Genomic DNA, 17,426 nt, shown 5'->3' with positions numbered 1-17,426 from the left:
TCGATAAAGAATCTGCCTGCAGTACGGGACACCTGGGTTCAGTCCCTGGGTTGGGAAGATTCCCTGGAGAAGGGAATGGCAACCCACTCCAGTATTCTTACCTGGAGAATTTCATGGACAGAGGAGCCTGACTGGCAGTCCATGGGGTAGCAAAGAGTTGAACATGACTGAGTGATTAACAATTTCTGTGATATTGGTAATAATTCACATAATGTTTTGCTCATTATACAGCTTGTAATTTTAAATGATTCATAGGTGGTAGGTAGTTTTGTCATTAATCATTACTGTTGTATTTTATTAAAGCATCAAGGGAGCTGATTCCATGCTATTTTTAGTCAGAAAATTAATAGATTTCATAGCCGAGATGGTAATATCCATGTTTTAACCAAAAAATTTAAATTTTGTGATTGGCTTATTTGTGGTTTCTATTCTTCAGTTAGTATTTAAAGCATTCACAGTTCTGCCTGTGAGAAGCTATGCCTATATGAAAATTACAGCTGATGTGAGCTGTCTGCGTGACTTTTCAGTATTATCAAGTGAGCCTATGGGCAGAAGCACAAAGATCAGAATTCAGGTTGATTTGGAAGTTTGCATATGACGTAAAATGTTTGTCTTACTAAAGTATAAAGAAGGGGCTGCTGCTGCTGCTAAGTCGCTACAGTCGTGTCTGACTCTGTGCGACCCCATAGATGGCAGCCCACCAGGCTCCCCCGTGCCTGGGATTCTTCAGGCAAGAACACTGGAGTGGGTTGCCATTTCCTTCTCCAATGCATGAAAGTGAAAAGTGAAAGTGAAGTCGCTTAGTCGTGTCCTACCCTCAGCAACCCCATGGACTGCAGCCTACCAGGCTCTTCCGTCCATGGGATTTTCCAGGCAAGAGTGCTGGAGTGGGGTGCCATTGCCTTCTCCAATAAAGAAGATGGGGAGATCCTTACTGTGGCCTAGTCTCTTAACCTCGTCTGTGCCTCATAGATAGTAACACCTTCTGAATTTGCTTAATTGCATCCTCATCTCTGGTACAAGGCCCGGCTCAGGATGCTAGCAACAGGATGGGGTGGAGGAATGAAAGCAGAATCCTGAGATATGCTTGGAACCACCCTTCTCCATAATTCCTCCATTTGGTTCCCATCTTTTAACACCGATATCTCAACTCCTTTCCCAACTCACTGCTCGTACCTCAGAACCATCTGGGTGCTCTGTTATTACTTTATCTGTATATGTTTCCTCTTCTATCTTCTTTGTTTGCTCAGAGCTGTGTTTTTGACGGTTGGTCAAAAAAAAAAAAAAGAAAAATGTTGCAACTCGTAAATTTTTTAAAAGAGATTAATATGAAATTTCTTTTAGGTTGTTAAATATAACACCAGAAGCAAAAGAGCTACTCCTTAAACTTTAGTTCTAAACTACTTTTTAAAACTCTATCTTGTTGCAGATGGTGTGAATTGAATAGTTTTTAATATAACAGACTTTCAGTTTTAAGGGAGTAGGGGTCAGAAGTGAGAAGACTACAACTTTAAAAAAAAAAAAAAGACAAATCTGATTAGATTTAATATTGTCTCCTTTTCACTTTCTCCTAAAAGCCATCCTAAAGATAATCTCAAAATGCTTTTGAACTTGAAATCACCAGTCTTACTCTCTCTCTCTGTTTCACTTTTGTTGTCTTCTCTCTCCCTGGTGCCCTCTTCAGCTTCGTCGGGCTGGGGAGAAATGCCTAACGTTCATTCGAAGGCTGAAAACTCTTGGGGGGAGTCATCATCCCCGTCCACCCTGGTTGATAATGGCACAGCAGCGTGGGGCAAGCCACCCAGCAGCGGCAGCGGATGGGGGGACCAGCCCACCGAGCCGGCGCTGACATTCGGGAGGGCCAGCGCCCCCACTCCCGCCCCAGCCCTGTGCAAACCAGGTGAGCCCAGCGTCTTGCCCGCCCTGGGTCGGCTGTTTGGAAATGGGCCACACATACTCTATTTAGAGGCTTACTTCTCATTTAATTTTAAGAATTAGTGTTTTAGGACACTTTCCTCATTTTATTTACATTTGAAGTGAAAGTTGCTCAATCGTGTCTGACTCTTTGCAACCCCATGAACTGTAGCCTGCCAGGCTCCTCTGTCTATGGGGTTCTCTAGGCAAGAGTACTGGAGTGGGTTGCCATTCCCTTCTCCAGGGGATCTTCCCCACCCAGGGGTTGAACCCGGGTCTTCCTACATCGCTGGTGGATTCTTTACTGTCTGAGCCACCACATTTTAAAACTAATGTTAAACTTAGACTGTAAAGAAATATTTGCCCTGTCTGATAAATGAAGGAAAAGGAGCTTTTGAGAGAAGTCCATGTTCTCCTTTTAAAAGAGAAAAAAAATGATGGTTAGTAGCCTCCAGGCTTCTTCAGCAGACTTGTCCTACCTGTCCTTCAGACAATTTAAACCTGCTCTTTCACTGAACAGGTGGATAAGGCAGGTCATTTTTCTGTTTGAGATTGGGTTTTGAAAAATATATTACTCCACAGTTTGACACTTGCCTTGTTTTTGCTGCCTGCTAAGCTAAGTTGCTAAGCTAAGTCGCTTCAGTCGTGTCCGACTCTGTGCAACCCCATAGACGGCAGCCCACCAGGCTCCGCCATCCCTGGGATTCTCCAGGCAAGAACACTGGAGTGGGTTGCCATTTCCTTCTCCAATGCATGAAAGTGAAAAGTGGAAGTGAAGTCGCTTAGTCGTGTCCGACCCTCAGCGACCCCATGGACTGCAGCCTACCAGGCTCCCCCGTCCCTGGGATTTTCTGGGCGAGAGTACTGGAGTGGGTTGTCATTGCCTTTGCCTCCTAGCAAAGAAAATTCAGCTTTGGATTCTCTTTTTTTTAAAGAGGAAAAAACATGCTGTGTTTTCCTCCCATTATTGGAAAGTATAATAAGTATACATGAAATGTGCATCCTTACTGTTGTCCAGATCATGTTCACCAACTGGAATTCTGTAAGGTGTGGCTGCTTTACAGTGTGATGCTTCTGACAGTAGTACGAACGTAAGTTGACTGATTTAAGACCAGAGTAACATTAATTGTTCACATGGGTGCAAAAGCGTTTTTGTGGGTTTTTTTGACTTTATTAAGATCTTAAAAATGCAGCTTTATTGTTTGAGTGTTTTGTTACCTTGTCGGCACGGACAGTGTGCTCTGTGTGCCAACCATTTGGCCGGATTATGTGTCCCATTCATGTCACTTGTTGTGAGAAACCGGAAGGATGGGAAACCCCTGGGTGTGTAGATTCCGGTGTTGAGGCAATGTATTTGTTTGTATCATCTGTCCTCGGAGGCCTAATTACATGCCTGGCCACCTTGTTAGCCTCGAGTCTTCATCGTCTTACAGACTGTGTAGCTAACTGTAGCATCACCTGATCTTTGGCCCTCTTCAGATTCCTCAGGAAGGAGAATTTGGGATGACTTTTACACCAAAGATTACTTTGTATTTTAAGAAAGGAGAAAACAATAATATCCTAAAATTGAAACTCAGTGTTCAGCTTGCCTCTGCCTGAGCGCTTGGCTGTGTCCCTCCTGTCATTCTGGGAGCCTCCCCTGGGAGCTCATCAAGAGTGCAGAATGCTGAGCCCGAGCACAGACCTGCTGAACTTTTCAGGATCCTCAGGCGGCTCAGGTCTGGTCGCACTGGGGGAGCATTGGTGCGCGTGACGTACTACGTGACATGGAGGACTGTGATCGTTTTCAGGACTGTGCCTTTTACCAGCATCTCATGTCACTCGGCGACGGCCACGTTCGGTAGCCCCCAGGATTGATCGTTAGAATGTCCTTGTTTTCAAAACAACCCCTAGGGACTTCCCTGGTGGTCCGGTGGCTGAGACTCCACGCTCCCAGTGCAGGGGGCCCAGGTTCCATTCCTGGTCAGGGAACTAGACCCCACATGCCACAACAAAAGATTCCGCGTGTCGCCAACCTAGATGGAAGATCCCATGTGCCACAGCTAAGACCTGGCACAGCCAAATAAATAAATATGTCTTTAAAAAGTGACCTCTAGTGGGTTAAGGGCTTTGGAGCAGCACAGATTACAAATAGCTGGAGTTGGAAGACAAAAACAGATGCACATATACACGTACATTACATGTCCAGTAGGAAAAATTAAATTCTTAGGCGTAAGGAAGGACAGAGGAGTAAGAGGTAGGTACTGTACACCCCTCTGCCCTGCCGCCCCTCAACGGTGTCGCAAGGTGCCCCTGTCTGCTTTGGGAATGGTGACTGATACTCCTGCTCCCTCTCTTTCTAGCTTCAAAATCTATGCAAGAAGGCTGGGGCAGCGGCGGGGACGACGCAAACCTCGGCGCCAGTCAGTGGGAGGACGAGGACGGGGGCGTGTGGAACCACGCGGCTTCGCAGGAGAGCCCCTCTTCCTGCAGCTCCTGGGGGAACGCCCCCAAGAAAGGGCTCCAGAAGGTGTGTGCAGCCCCGGTGTGGGGGGTGAATGCTGAGCCCTGCGCGGTGTCAAGGTGGTCTCTCCAGTTAGTGACAGAGGGAGCCGAGGCTCCCAGAGTGCCCTGAGGCCCTCTCAGGGGGTCTCTGCCGAGCGCAGAGCGTGACACAGCATTGCTGTCACAGCAGCGCGAAAGCAGGGACTGATGGGTGAATCCGGATGCTTCCATGAAGCCACACAGTGGAAAGAGGTCCAGCCAGGTGTGATAGTACCACTCATCTCACCAAAAATTTTTCTAGAAAATATAATTATTTTCCATTAAAAAATATTGTTATGTTAACATAATGGGGCATGTTGTGTATGAATGTGTGAGCGTGCTCAGTCCTGTTGGACTCCTTTCGACCCCTTGGGCTGTAACCCACCAGGCTCCTCTGTCCGTGGGGTTTCCCAGGCAGGAATACTGGAGTGGGTTGCCATTCTCTTCTCTAGGGTATCTTCCCAACCCAGGGATCAAACCCACATCCCTTGTGTCTCCTACTTATCATAGGACAGCAAAAGAAATATATATATATATAATAGTAACTTAAATGTACATTGATGGTGTAACTAGTTAAATTATGCTACCTCCATATTATGAAAAACTAAAAAAAATTTTTTAAGAAACTTCAAACATACTTATATAAAAAGATCACCAAAATATATCGCCAAGTGAAAGACAAGGCACAGAATCTCTGTCTAGCACATCCCCAATTTTAGGGGGCAGAGGAAAAGGAGAGAAAAATGGATGTGTGAGTCATGCGCACACTCATAAGAGCCTCTGTAGAATTCAGAACTGTCTGGAAGGATGAGGAAGCAAAGGAGAACTCATCAGACTGAGCGTGGAGTAGGAGGAAGATGCTTCCCTGTGCCCCTCGTTTCTGCTCTCGAATCGTGTGAATGTATTATCCGTTTAAAACAATTCCAGTTTGAAAGCCACTCAATTGGCAGTTAGCAGAACCCAGAAACTGAAACCAGGGCTCTCTGCTCATAAAGAGTAGATGTGATGGCAGGCTTCAAATTAGGTCTTTTCACAGTCTGGCTGGCAAATCATCCAATCAATGACAGGACCAGAAACACTGAACTGGTGACTTAAAATATTGTGTATTCTTGGCAAACCTGGCTCTGGCCACACAGGAAGGATTATAATCACCTCCAGAGAGGCTGCTTCCTTGAGGAAAGCCAGCATGTCAGTTTACAGTCACCCCACAAACTGTGTCCTGTGACTGTGGCACTGGTGGGAAGGGACCCACCTGCCAGTGCAGGAGACGTAAGAGACACAGGTTCAAACCCTGGGTCCGAAAGACTCCCCTGGAGGAAGGCATGGCAGCCCACTCCAGTATTCTTTCCTGAAGAATCCCATAGACCGAGGAGCCTGGCAGGCTATATTCCATGGGGTGGCAAAGAATCGGACACGACTGAAGTTATTTACCAGGTCCCCCCCCCTTATTTATTTATTTATTTGGAGGCTAATTACTTTATAATATTGTATTGGTTTTGTCATACATTGACATGAATCCGCCACAGGTGTACATGTGTTCCCCATCCTGAACCCCCCTCCCACCTCCCTCCCCATCCCATCCCTCTGGGTCATCCCGTGCACCAGCCCCAAGCACCCTGTATCATGCATCGAACCTGGACTGGCAATCCGTTTCACATATGGTAATATACGTGTTTCAATGCCATTCTCCCAGGGTTTGTTCTTTTTTAATAAGCTTTTTAAACTTTCTTTCTTCATTTTTGACTGCCCTGGGTCTTCATTGCTGTGCCCTGGCTCTTCTCTAGTTGTGGCGAGCCGGGGCTACTCTCCAGCTACAGTGAGCAGGCCTCTGGTTGCAGTGGATTCCCTTGTAGGCACTCAGGCCTGTATGGTGGTGGCACCTGGGCTTAATTGCTCCTTGGCATGTGGGATCCTCCCCAAGTAAAGTAAGATTTGAAAACTCGATGCACATGCCCATGGAGGGTACTGACAGGGACCAAGAGGCATCAGCTCCAAGTCGGAACCGTCTCTGGCAGTTGGAGTCAGGAACCTGGCATGGCCCCTGGGGTCGAACCGAGTCCCCTGTGTTGGTAGGCAGACTCTTAGCCACTGTACCAGCAGGGAAGTCCCAGGCCCAGTTTTGAAAGCGCTGTGGAGAATAGTTTGTATGAGGTGTGAATGCATCGTTAGATCCCCCTCCTTACAGGAGAGCAGGAGGTTGTGCAAGGGTCACATCCTGACCCCCAGCCCCCGCACCGTCCCCGCGGCCCCCTCTCCACCCCGCCACCCTTTCCTTTTCGCTCTCCCTCACCGCTCTCTCCTCACTGTCTTCTCCGCCCCGCAGGCCATGAGTTAACAGAATTAACAGGTTTTTTCATTACTTTCATCCTGTTGCCTTTTCATCCTGTTGGAACGAACACCCTGTATTGTGTCATCTTTTAGAACAAAGCTTATAAAAGGGCACAAGCCATGTAATTTTTAGTGGATTTTATATGGTTATTACAGGGTCGTGTTCAAGGGAGCACCTAGCATGCTTATCTGATCATGGACGCGGTTCCTATTTGTGATGAACGAAATGTATCCTCTGAGGGGAAAGAATCGTTATCTTGCTTTTTTTAAGTCCATAGATCGCACACACATGCCAACTGCGAGAGCACCCTGAAGCCGTAGCACAAGCCACCAGACACTCAGGGTGGCGGGCAGCGCAGCATTGCTCAGCGTTAACATGGGGGTGCTGTGACTTTAAATCAACACGAGCTTTGGGCGTCTCCCATTTCTGGAAGAATGCTTTATTAAAATGTGGCTCATGTGGGCCTAGAGAGTATCACGCAGAGTGAAGTAAGCCAGAAAGAGAGAAACAGATCTATATTAACGCATCTCAGCGGAATCTAGAAAAGTGTTACAGATGCTCTTGTTTGCAGAGTGGAAATAGAGACACAGAGAGGACAAATGTATGGACACCAAGGGGGAAAGGAAGGGTGGGAGGAGCTGGAAGGTTGGGACCAACACATGGACCTATTGAGTCTATGTATAAAATGAATAACGAGAACCTACTCTACAGCACTGGGGACTCGGGCCCTGTGGTGACCTGAATGAGAAGGAAACCCAAAAAAGGGGGGACATATGAATACATAGAGCTGCTTCACTTTGCTGTACAGCAGAGACTAACAGCATTGTCAAGTAACTCTACTCCAATAGAAAGTAATTTAAAACAATACCATAGAACCTGCCTCATGGACTCTCTCCTCCCACCCTTGGTTCTAGGGCATGAAAACATCTGGCAAGCAGGACGAGGCCTGGATCATGACCCGGCTGATGAAGCAACTCACAGACATGGGCTTCCCGGTGACTGGCGCCCCCCCACCCCCCACCCCTTTCCCGCTGCCGCCGTGCGCCCTGCCCTGCACGGCCCTGTTGTGTCCTGTGTCCGCCTTGTCACGTGTAGTGCAGGAAGAAGACTGGGGGGATGCGCTTGGTGGCAAAACCTAACTCGTATATTCCCTTTTCACCTGAGCACTCCTGCCTAGGGATTAGGATTTGCTTTGAACGACAGCAAAGATCCACATCCTTTCTGTCTAGAAAGGTGTGAGAACCTTTTACTAGAATGAAAAATGATGGGTGACTTTTAATTTTCCTTGGCTTATACAATTTTCTATTTTCTTTTCATCTAAAAGTGAGTTTTCATTCATTTCTGCAAGATTGACCAAGATCTCAAGGGAGAACGTGGTATAAAGCACTAAAACCTTGCGTCCAGATAAAGAAGCCCAAGCAGACCTGTTTGGTGCCCGAGTTTCAGATCGTGTGTAGCGAGAGCTGGAGATCTTAGGGTGTTCCTCTGAAAATGGCTCCCCATCTCTTCAGTTCCCAAGAGCGAGTGGAAGCGTTCAGATCATAAACCATACCTCCTGCACCTGCCAAGCAGTCCCTTCAGATGTCTCCTCTCCAAATCTTTACTCAAATGAGCGTTTACCTTTTGGTTGCCATGGGTGCCCATTTGGGATGGGTCTGGAGCGGCCCCAGACTGGAAGAGGGGACCACATACTTCTCACAGGATGCAGGCCCCTGACCCCGCGCACGCTCAGCCCAGGCCCCAGCCTCCCCACCCACTGCGAGGTGAAGGGCCCAGAGCGGCCCCGCAGCACTTCAGCATCAAGCCCTGCTTGGTCTCCACCAAGACTAGTCTGTTTCAGTCCGAGAGATGATTATCAAAATGCGTCTATTAGTACTTGTTTTGTGTTATGTTGTTTTTACATTTTTTTGGCAAAAAGTAGTCGCCAACAGACACATCCTGGAATCTGACTCTCCCCATGAGTCCCTGTGGCTGCCCTGAGAGAGGCTGCCCTGCTGGCCAGAGAGTCAGTGACAGGACTCCCCTGGCAGTGGACATTTGGGGTTTAAAGTCTTCTTCCCTCTGAAAATCAATTCAATACGTTTCCTTATGACAAGGGTCTTTTGTTTAGAAGACGTTTGTCTCTAACCACAGAAGAAAAGTGTCTCTGGTTCCTAAGTGGAACGGTGTCAGGTTACTGTCGGTCGCGTCCCTGCATTCACAGCGCTCGAGCTCTTCGCCAGCTTTTCATTCTGTTGCCACCCCTCCTAATGAGAACTCCGCTTCCCTCTGCAGAGAGAGCCGGCTGAAGAGGCCTTGAAGAGCAACAACATGAACCTCGACCAGGCCATGAGTAAGTGCAAGGACACACCTCGAGCTCACTTTGTTTTAAAGATACAGATTTGTGAGTCTCAGTGTTCTGAGTCAGGGGTCAGTGGTTGAATACGTGCTCGAGAGACAGGGTCACCTGTAGGGTGTACACCTGCCGCGGGGCCGACCCTTCAGGACTGGTGGTTTCTGGGGACAGATGGTCAAGCACCACATGGAACCACGTCTGCTTTTCCTGTTTCTTTTTTTTTTTTTTCATCTCTGCAACAAATAGGTGAATTGATACTATCCTCATCTGTTCTGAGGGGAGGAGATAGTGACCCTCTTAGAGAAAGTTGCTGGGGCCACGTGCCCAGCTTGATGCCTGCTGAGTGAGCCAAAGTACTAAACCAGGAAGTACTGAACCCTTGCTCCTTGGGGACACACAGGGATGGGGTCGTCCAAGCCTCTGGCCACAGCATTTTTGTCAACCAGTCAATACATTAACCCTGGGTTTGGGGGGCTGTGAGGAGAGTTAAACTTTTTTTTTTCTTTTCCTTTCCTTTACTCTGGCCACAGCCTTCAGTGTGTGGGGGTCTCAGCTCCCCAACCAGAAGTCAAACCCACACCCCCTGACAGTGGCAGGCAGAGTCTTAACCTCTGGACTGCCTGGGAAGTCCTGTGTGTTTCTGTGTAATACATATGTCTCATGAATAATCATATACCAGCCATGTTTCTTTATAATAAAATGTTAGCTAAGAAGGGTGACCTGACCCTGAGTAGTTAATAATGATCATAGATTTTGTTCACTTTTCTACTCACACCAATGCCATCAGCTTTAAAAAAAAAAAAAAGTTCTTGTTTAAAAAAAAAAAAGTCATCATCTTGTGAGTCCACAAATGTATCTGCTTTCCATCTTTTCTGAAGCTTCATCTCACACTGTAGATGTTACTTTAGCTCCTTTCCCCACAGCCTTACACACAGATGTTGACTGTGTCTTCCTGTTCCAGCTGCACCCCCTTGTTGCTCAGCAGCAGCTGCTGAATGAGGCAGGCGCCACACAGCCTTCTCATGCTCAGGACGTTGGCTTGGGGACCACGGGGACCATTGAAATGACCAACAGAGGGCACAGAGATGTCGAACTTGGCCCCACATAGACCACGAGAAAGACACTTGTCACTTTGTGAGAGCCTGAGCCAGGAGTGTGTGTGTGTGACAGTGTGTGTGTGTGAGCGTGTATGTGTGTGAGTATGTGTGTGTATGTGAGAGTATATGTGTGTGTATGTGAGTGTGTGTGTGAGGGAGTGTGTGTGTGAGAGTGTGTGTGAGTGTGTGTGAGAGTGTGTGAGTGTGAGAGAGAGTGTGTGTGTGTGTGTGTGTGTGAGATCTGGGGCTCAGACTCTTCCCTGCCCTGCATGTGTCCACAGATGAGCCAAAAGCACCGCGAGTTTTGATGTGGGGCCCACAGATAATGAGGGTCAAACTTTGTAATCACATGCAAGTGCCAGATGTGTGGTGTCAGCTGCCAGGACAGAGGGACCGGGCATGATCAGTAGGGAGTTAGTCCTGCCTCCCCAGAGCTTCGAGGCAGCTGAATAGACACCAGTATCTGAATTGAAGGAACACAGGACAGACTGGTTTGCGTTGTTGTGTCCCCACCATCTGTACAGGTCCTTGTAGCCGGAAGGGACTCAGCAGGTGGAAGTCAATGGGTATGAGGTGGGACAGCTGGGAAAAGGCCCTCTTTGGGAAAGGGAGACGACAAGTCCCAGGGGAGAGGAAGGGCCTAGCCCCCTTGGGGCAGGGGTGGCTGATATGGAGCAGGGGCCAGACCACAGCCTCCTACGCTTGGCCATGTCCTCTGGGGGGGTGAAGGTCTTGACTCCTTCCCTGAGGTGTCGGCTGGCACCAGTCTGTGCTCAGCACTCACAGCCAACCCCCTGGGCATCTTGTTTCAAACGCTGCCTCTGTCTGCTATGCCCCAGGCGCTCTGCTGGAAAAGAAGGTGGACGTGGACAAGCGTGGACTGGGAGTGACCGACTACAACGGGATGGTCACCAAGCCCCTTGGCTGCCGCCCACCTATCTCCAAAGAGTCTTCCGTGGACCGCCCCACCTTCCTTGACAAGGTATGCATTTAGATGGCTTTTAGTTTGTTTTTAACAAGGCATGTTTTTCATTTTCACTGTGTTGGATTAGAGAGTTACTGGACTGTAATATTTAAGTAACTTTCACCCATTTTTCTAGTATATATGGATGTTTGACTCAAAACAGGTAGTGTTGTAAGTATTTCATATGATGTGATAAATACAAATACTGAAATTGAAAACTGATTTTCATGCCAGTGGGTAAACTTGGCTGCTTGAATTTGTCCTGTAGATGAGAGTTATCAGATTTCTCTTTGATGGTTTTATGTGTACAGTTCTTCCCACTGGAAATGATGTATTACATGTTTAATCCCAGGAGAAAGGTCTAGAAGTGGTTGGGTGTGGGCCTTGCTTGGATGAGCCACTTCAGAAAACCCACAGGTGCGGGAAAACCACCTGAGATGTTTCAGCAAGTGGTGTCGCCAGTTCACGCCCCTCAATACTGTCCTGCTTGGTGCAGTTTCTCCAGACTGGTGTGACCTCAGAGGGGGTCACAGAGCTTAACAGTCAATCAAAATGTCTGACCTTGAAAAAATAATAGAAGCAAGGAAAGACAACTCTAAAGCAAACAGACACAAGAAGCAGGCTCACAGGAGAAGAGACGAGAGTTGGTCTTTGTTCTCAGATAAGCAGTGTCTTCCAACCAGAGTTCCACGCAATGGAGTCCTCACTGTGCCCGGCACCAGTGTCCGGGGACATCAGAATTTCAGACAACAATGAATCATTTGTGACCATGCTTAGTCTGCAATATTATCAGGCGTTTATCTGAAATTCCAGTTTAACTCAGCATCCTGAATTTTTATTTGCCAAGTGTAGGACCCTGACTTATTTCTGTATCTTTAAAATCTGAAATAATATTCTAGGCTTGTTGTGAAGTTAGATGAGGTAAATTTACAAAGGACCTGATGCCTCAGTAAATGTTTAAAAAAAAAATAAGGTTTTTGTCTGTTTTATAATTTACCTTATTATTAGGTTAAGTGAAGTCGCTCAGTCGTGTCCAACTCTTTGTGACCCCATGGACACCAGGCTCCTCCGTCCGTGGGATTTTCTAGGCAAGAGTACTCAGGTTAAGCCATATGAAATCAAAAAGAGATGAATGTCAGCAGATCTCAACCTAGCATATACCTAGAGCCTTGTTAGTAAGTTCTCAGAGGAGCCTGTTTGTTTGAAAATGGTGGTTAAAGTGTTTTCCAAGTAAGACTCACTCTCTCTCTCTCCTGACTCCTACCCATAGGCAGGGCTGGTGGTGATGAGACTATGTAAGCTGATATGTGTGTTTGTGAAATAATTGTTAAAATGAAAACAGCGTCTTAATCCTGCTTCTCTTTTTTCTTTTCCCCCTCTTCCTTTCGCCCATTTCTCCATCCTCTCGTCTACATGCTTTTGATCTTTCACTTTACATTCATCCACATCCCTGTCTGCGTCCTGGGAACTTGTGCTTTGTGTGTGGATGGGTCCTGCCCACAGCTCACGCTTTCTTTCCCCAATCAGGATGGCGGCCTCGTGGAAGAGCCCACGACTTCACCATTTTTGCCTTCACCAAGCCTGAAGCCCCCCCTTTCCAACAGTGCACTCCCCAGTCAGGCCCTGGGCGGGATTGCCTCAGGGCTGGGCATGCAAAACTTGAATTCTGCTAGACAGGTAAGGCTGCTGGCAGGGGCTCACCAGGGTTTCCTTTATGTGCCTTTAAATCAGTGTGTTTGAGACATGAACTTTATTTTTAATTAATACCCGGATGTGAAAATACCGCTGAACGTGTAGAGGGAACTGAACTATGACAAGGATTTCAAGTGACGTACTGCTGCCACGAAATGAATCCAATTCTAGAACTTTAACCACGTTACAGGAAATGCTTCAAAATTATTTCTGCATGTAACTGAAATGTGTTTGCGTTCAGCACCCTTGGTGCTAACGTACTGCTCGTGGAGTGACGCGGGCCACAGAGCCGTCTTTAGCTGCTGGATCTATGCACAGGTCTGTTCTGTCTCTCCTGACCATGGGCACCTTAAATGCATTATTAACCTGCAGGAAAACACCATACTCTCCCTTTTTCCCCAGAAATAGAGATGACACCTCCTGCAGATTCTCAGTGGCTTTCAGAGTGATTTTGGCATCGTTCCCTGCCTTTGACAGTCGTGGAGAAGGTGCACGTCACTGTCAGACGTCCCTGAGGCAGGACCTGGGGTTTTGAACAGTGCCGCCTCGTGTCACTTCTCTCCCCTGGGATGAAGTCACATGAAAGCAAGCGCATGTCCTTCCCGTCCCTGGAACTGTCCTTGGTTTCCTCCCGGCTGAGGCTCACACACACGCAGCTCTGAGCCTTCTCTTCCAGCAATGCTGTGAGGTTCGGGGTGGCCAAGGCCAGTTCTCAGCACCACCCCAGTCCACGGAACCCCCACCGCCATCTCATGTTGTTTATGGGGCTCATCAGGCGGCAGTGGAGGTTTCAGCTGCCGTTGGGGACTCAGAGGCCAGGCCAGTGGCCCCGAGGGTCAGATAACTCAGCCAGGAGACAGAAGGAAGCACTCAACATAGTTGCTGAATTTAACACAAACTCACCAGCCTGAATTTGCCCATGTATTCAGGTTCAGGTCTTGTTGGACTCAGTTATACTTCCTTTTGGAAAATATCTTCTCTCCAGTTAGTGATCCCTGCCCGTTACCCCAGCACAGATGGTGCCCACACCCGCATGCGTGCCAGTCCCCTGCGGGGTTCAGTATTACTGTAGTGCCCTTGGACATGATGGGCTTGTCGTGGGTCACCTAAAACCAGCTCTGTGTGGTTTCTGTAATCTAAAGATGTAGGCAAGCTTTGCAGGCAGACTTTCTGTCATCTGTACCCAATTTGAACAGTATTTCTTTTTTTCCAACTTTTCATCTTATGTTGGAGTATAGCTGATTAACAATGTTGTGGTAGTTTCAGGTGGACAGCAAAGGGACTCGGCCATGCATATACACGTATCCACTCTCTTCCCAACTCCCCTCCCGTCCAGGCTGCCACGTAAGGTTGAGCAGAGTTCCCTGTACGGTACAGTTGGTCCTTGTTGGTCATCCACTTTACTTATGGCAGTGTGTACATACCCATCCCAGATGCCCTAAATATGCTTTCCCCCAGTCCTTCTCGGCAACCATAAGTGAACAGTACTTTTTTATTTTTTGGATCATGGGGCTTTTGGTGGAAAAGAAACGTCACTTATGTTGAAAATCATTATCTTAATCTGTATTTTCTCAACTTTTTTTTTTTGAGTGTGTATGTCTTGTGTTGTTATTTTTTTATTTTTTTTAAATGGGAAGATAACTGCTTTACAGTGTTGTGTTGGTTTCTGCCATACGTCAACATGAATCAGCCATAGATATACATATGCTCCCTCCCCCTTGAGCCACTCACCCCATCCCACCCCGTCTGGGTTGTCACAGAGCACCAGGCTAAGCTCCCTGTGTCATATAGCAACTTCTCACTAGCTATCTGTTTTACACATGGTAATGTATATATGTCTATGCTACTCTCAATTCATCCCAGCGTTTTCTGCTCCCACTGTGTCCATAAGTCTGAACAGCACTTTTTTTAAAGTCCCATCAGTTTAATACTAATAATAACAAAAATGGAAGATGAAGGGGGCAGGAAAGAGACCTCTGGGACAGGGGCATGGGGAACCCTGCTCATGGCGCCAGGCCTGGCCACTGGGCCCTTGGTATTGCTGTTGCTATGTGCTCAGGGCGGGCAGCAGTTGTCCTGTGGGGGCCGCCCTTCACCTGGGTCGGAGGACCCTTCTTCTGGGACGTGCTGTGGACAGCCCTTGTTAAACCTTCCTTCTGGTGCGAATTGTGCATGGCAGGAAGCCGGTGCGGTTTTGCCCCCACCTGCTCCTGCAGTGACGATGTAACCACCCCTCCCTCCCCGTCCGCAGACACCGAGTGGCAATCTGGGCATGTTTGGCAGCAGCGGAGCAGCGCCCGCCAGGACCATGCAGCAGCCGCCGCAGCCGCCCGTGCCGCCCCTGAGCTCCTCCCAGCCCAGTCTCCGTGCTCAAGTGCCTCAGTTTCTATCCCCTCAGGTCAGACTGGCGCCCGTGTCACAGGGAGAGCGGCTCAGCCCTCACGTGTGAACCCGACCACCCGACCCTCCTGCCCTGGGAGGCGTGCCCAGACCCCTCCCCAAGGGCCAGGCCCCCTCCTGTCAGAGCACTTGGGCCCGTGGCACACACTAGTGCCAGGACATCTGTCCTGGTCACTAGAAGATTGTTCAGATGAACCCGCTGAATTGCCCTAGACTGGTGGGAGAGCAAAGTGGCGCATGAAATTGCTTAGAGTGTAAAAGAAACTTCTTAGAGTCATGAAGGGCTGCATAATGCTTCAGTGGCAAACTAAGCAGGGCAGCAGGTGATAGTGCCCATGTCACACACGGTCAGCTAGTTTATTCTTTCAAACAAAAGAAAGCAAACAGAGTTCAGGAAAAGGACGTTGTTGTTTGTAACTATAAAGCATAGTGTCAACTTTTTTCATGATAGTATCATTTACTTTTAGAACATTCCATTATTTTAGACTTTGGGCTGAGGTTTTCATTATAATGTTACAGTCCTCATTACCCCTTCTAAGAATGCTCAATAATAGACTAAAATGGTAAATCACAGAATTTGATCCCTGGGTCGGGACGATTCCTTGGAAAAGAAAGTGGCAGCCCGCTCCAGTATTAATGACTGGGAAATCCTACGGGCAGAGGGAGCTTGGCCGGCTACAGTCCATGGGGTCGCAAAGAATCGGACACGACGGAGCAAATAAACCACCACGACCACACTTACTACTCTGTAGTTTTTAACCTGAAATGTATGCGCTGAGTTGAGATGGCTGAAATCTGGGTAAAAGAATAGTTAAATTTTGTCAACAGAATACACTCTTAAGATACACTCTTTAGCCACTACAACAAAGAGGCCCTGAAATACAGACCCTCAGGCAAGACAGGTACTTCTTGCCCTGGCAGCAGTGCAGAAAGCAGCAGCTCTGCCTCAGCCACATCCCAGGAGGAAGAAAGACGAGAGACCGACCCCTTCCACTAACGTCCTGCCACCTGGACTTAGTGACTCGGCCACCCCCGCGAATGGGGCAGGAGGAGAGAGGGGCCTGGAGGCAGAGAGCAGCCTTCCCCACACCCTGCAGACCAGCGTGTCTTGAATCTCACTCATCTGTGTGCCTTCCTTTCAAGTGAAGGCTCTTAATGTGTTTTCTCTAAATTGACCGCCTTCTTAGATAAATTTGTTCTTGAAACTTTACATGTCCATCATAAATAGAAAAATCAGCATTTTCCTAATACACGTTAGATGACTATGAAAGTAAAAGATGCCCTTCCTTGTACTACCTAAGATCACCTTGTGTAAACATTATGATAAATGTACAGAGCACTGGTGGGGAGCACTGAGCTGGCTAGTGCCAGGCCCCTGACAGTGCAGAGCAGTGAGTTCCAGGTGAGCAAGGAGGAAGGCTGACAGTCACGATCAGGCCTGGCAAGTCACACGAGTGCCTGTGCCACACGGAGCCTGGGCATTGGGGCCCCCCAAGAGGAATGTCTGGTCCCACAAGCAGGGAGAGACCACTGCCTGAGCCAGTAAACTTGAGGAGGGGTCGTTGCCCGCCCTGTAACGAGGACCCTCTGGTCAGGTGGTGGTGCAGCCATCTACCGAGCTCCTACGGGGACCAGTCCCAGGTGCCTGTCTGAGACGCAGAAGCCTGCCTCAAACTTCCTCCCAGGAAGGCATGCTGCTGCTGCTGCTGCTGCTGCTGCTAAGTCACTTCAGTCGTGTCCGACTCTGTGTGACCCCATAGACGGCAGCCCACCAGGCTCCCCCGTCCCGGGGATTCTCCAGGCAAGAACACTGGAGTGGGTTGCCATTTCCTTCTCCAATGCATGAAAGTGAAAAGTGAAAGTGAAGTCGCTCAGTCGTGTCCGACTGTTCACGACCCCATGGACTGCAGCCTACCAGGCCGTCCATGGAATTTTCCAGGCAAGAGGACTGGAGTGGGGTGCCATTGCCTTCTCCACCAGGAAGGCATAGTGAAGTGAATATGTGTTCACCGTCTCCAGGCCTTGAATGATGCCTGCTCATTTTCACTTCAACAGAAAACAAAATCAGTAACTGACAGGAGTAACGCAGAACCGCAGAGCATTCATTCGTAACTAACATATTTAGAGGAAGACATCTCTTTCTTGCCTTCTGTCGCTCCCTCTTCCCTTCCT

At 48.2% G+C, this 17,426-nt stretch overlaps 1 protein-coding gene across 5 annotated transcripts in view; it reads left to right on the top strand.

Moving 5' to 3' along the window:
- Positions 1 to 17,426, top strand: part of TNRC6C (trinucleotide repeat containing adaptor 6C) — a 115,853-nt gene that overhangs the window by 81,060 nt on the left and 17,367 nt on the right. For 4 of the 5 annotated variants that reach the window (XM_069542011.1, XM_069542009.1, XM_069542008.1 and 1 more), the window contains exons 6-12: positions 1,685 to 1,900; positions 4,257 to 4,423; positions 7,681 to 7,761; positions 9,041 to 9,098; positions 11,038 to 11,180; positions 12,690 to 12,839; positions 15,106 to 15,252. In XM_069542011.1, the coding sequence (XP_069398112.1) occupies positions 1,685 to 1,900; positions 4,257 to 4,423; positions 7,681 to 7,761; positions 9,041 to 9,098; positions 11,038 to 11,180; positions 12,690 to 12,839; positions 15,106 to 15,252 (962 nt within the window). The remainder of the gene's footprint in view (positions 1 to 1,684; positions 1,901 to 4,256; positions 4,424 to 7,680; positions 7,762 to 9,040; positions 9,099 to 11,037; positions 11,181 to 12,689; positions 12,840 to 15,105; positions 15,253 to 17,426) is intronic. The other variant, XM_069542010.1, reaches the window with a different exon arrangement.

This window comes from Ovis canadensis, chromosome 11, assembly GCF_042477335.2.
Source record: "Ovis canadensis isolate MfBH-ARS-UI-01 breed Bighorn chromosome 11, ARS-UI_OviCan_v2, whole genome shotgun sequence".
Taxonomy (NCBI): domain Eukaryota; kingdom Metazoa; phylum Chordata; class Mammalia; order Artiodactyla; family Bovidae; genus Ovis; species Ovis canadensis.
Note: the sequence above shows the minus strand (reverse complement) of the source record. Positions and strands in the feature narration are given on the sequence as shown.